Source organism: Cucurbita moschata, unplaced genomic scaffold, assembly GCF_002738365.1.
Source record: "Cucurbita moschata cultivar Rifu unplaced genomic scaffold, Cmos_1.0 Cmo_Scf00017, whole genome shotgun sequence".
NCBI classification, from domain to species: Eukaryota; Viridiplantae; Streptophyta; class Magnoliopsida; order Cucurbitales; family Cucurbitaceae; genus Cucurbita; species Cucurbita moschata.
Genome location: NW_019268533.1, coordinates 2,485,892 through 2,486,955, shown reverse-complemented (window position 1 = coordinate 2,486,955; position 1,064 = coordinate 2,485,892). Strand labels below are relative to the sequence as shown.

General features: G+C 35.3%; 1 protein-coding gene across 1 annotated transcript in view; it reads left to right on the top strand.

The window, feature by feature from the left end:
- The first annotated feature begins 213 nt into the window (after nt 1-213).
- The window catches only part of LOC111454834 (protein RADIALIS-like 1), a 2,103-nt gene continuing 1,252 nt past the window's right edge, over nt 214-1,064 (top strand). The window contains exon 1 of the mRNA XM_023096304.1: nt 214-493. Coding sequence (XP_022952072.1) covers nt 247-493 — 247 coding nt within the window. The 5' untranslated portion in view covers nt 214-246. The remainder of the gene's footprint in view (nt 494-1,064) is intronic.

The following is a 1,064-nucleotide window of genomic DNA, read 5'->3' as shown; positions in this document are numbered from 1 at the left end:
ATATCATTTAATGTACGAGACAGAAACGATAAAAAAAAATACTATAATTTGTATTCCATAACCAGGTGAACATAAATTTTAAAATCTAAATTTAATCGATATTATGAAGTAGTTATGCCGTAGTTAATTTTTTCCTATCAACCCTCTCGTTTCGTGCTTATAAAGAGCTTCCATTGCCCAGTCTTTGCCACACATCCTTCGTTCTAACCCTTTTGCCCTAATTTTTGTTGAACTTAGCATTTACCAATGGCTTCAATGTCTTCCCATGGATCAGCTGGTACATGGACTGTAAAGCAAAACAAGGCCTTTGAGCAGGCATTGGCAGTGTATGATCAAGACACACCTGACCGATGGCTGAATGTTGCGAAGGCTGTTCCGGGGAAAACTGTCGAGGAGGTCGAAAGGCATTATGCACTTCTTGTCGAGGATGTTAAGTTCATTGAGTCGGGTCAAGTTCCCTTTCCCTATCGAACCTCTGGAGGAGGTACCCAAGGTAAAATAAGTTTTTGGATTGATCGGTGATTTTACCTGATATTCAAATATGAAATTTTATGTTCAAATTTTCGAGATATCATTTTCTCGAGGCAATCCAAGCAACCCGAATACAATTTTCCAACTCAAACTTCTAGGTTGGGTTGAGTTGTCGGGTTGTTCTTTTATTATCAACTGATACATGTTATATTAATAACTAAAATCTCAAAGTTTAATATCGAATATTTAGATGTCAGCTCATATCACTAACATCAGTTACAAATGTTAAATGTTCCAAACCTTTTTTGTGAGATCCCAATATCGGTTAGGTAGGAAAACAAATCATTATTTATAAGAGTATGAAAATCTCTCCCTAGCGACGTTTTGAAAACATTGAGGAGAACTCCGAAAAAGAAAGTCCAAGGAGAACAATATGTGCTAACGGTAGATTTACAGTGGTCTAGGACGTTACACTTCTAAAAGCAGGGTATGGTTGGGTTGGATTGTAACCCTTTTATTGAGTTGGTCGAGTTGATGTAGACAAAAAAAAAAAAAAAAAAAAAAAAAAAAAAAAAAAAAAAAAAAAAAAAAAA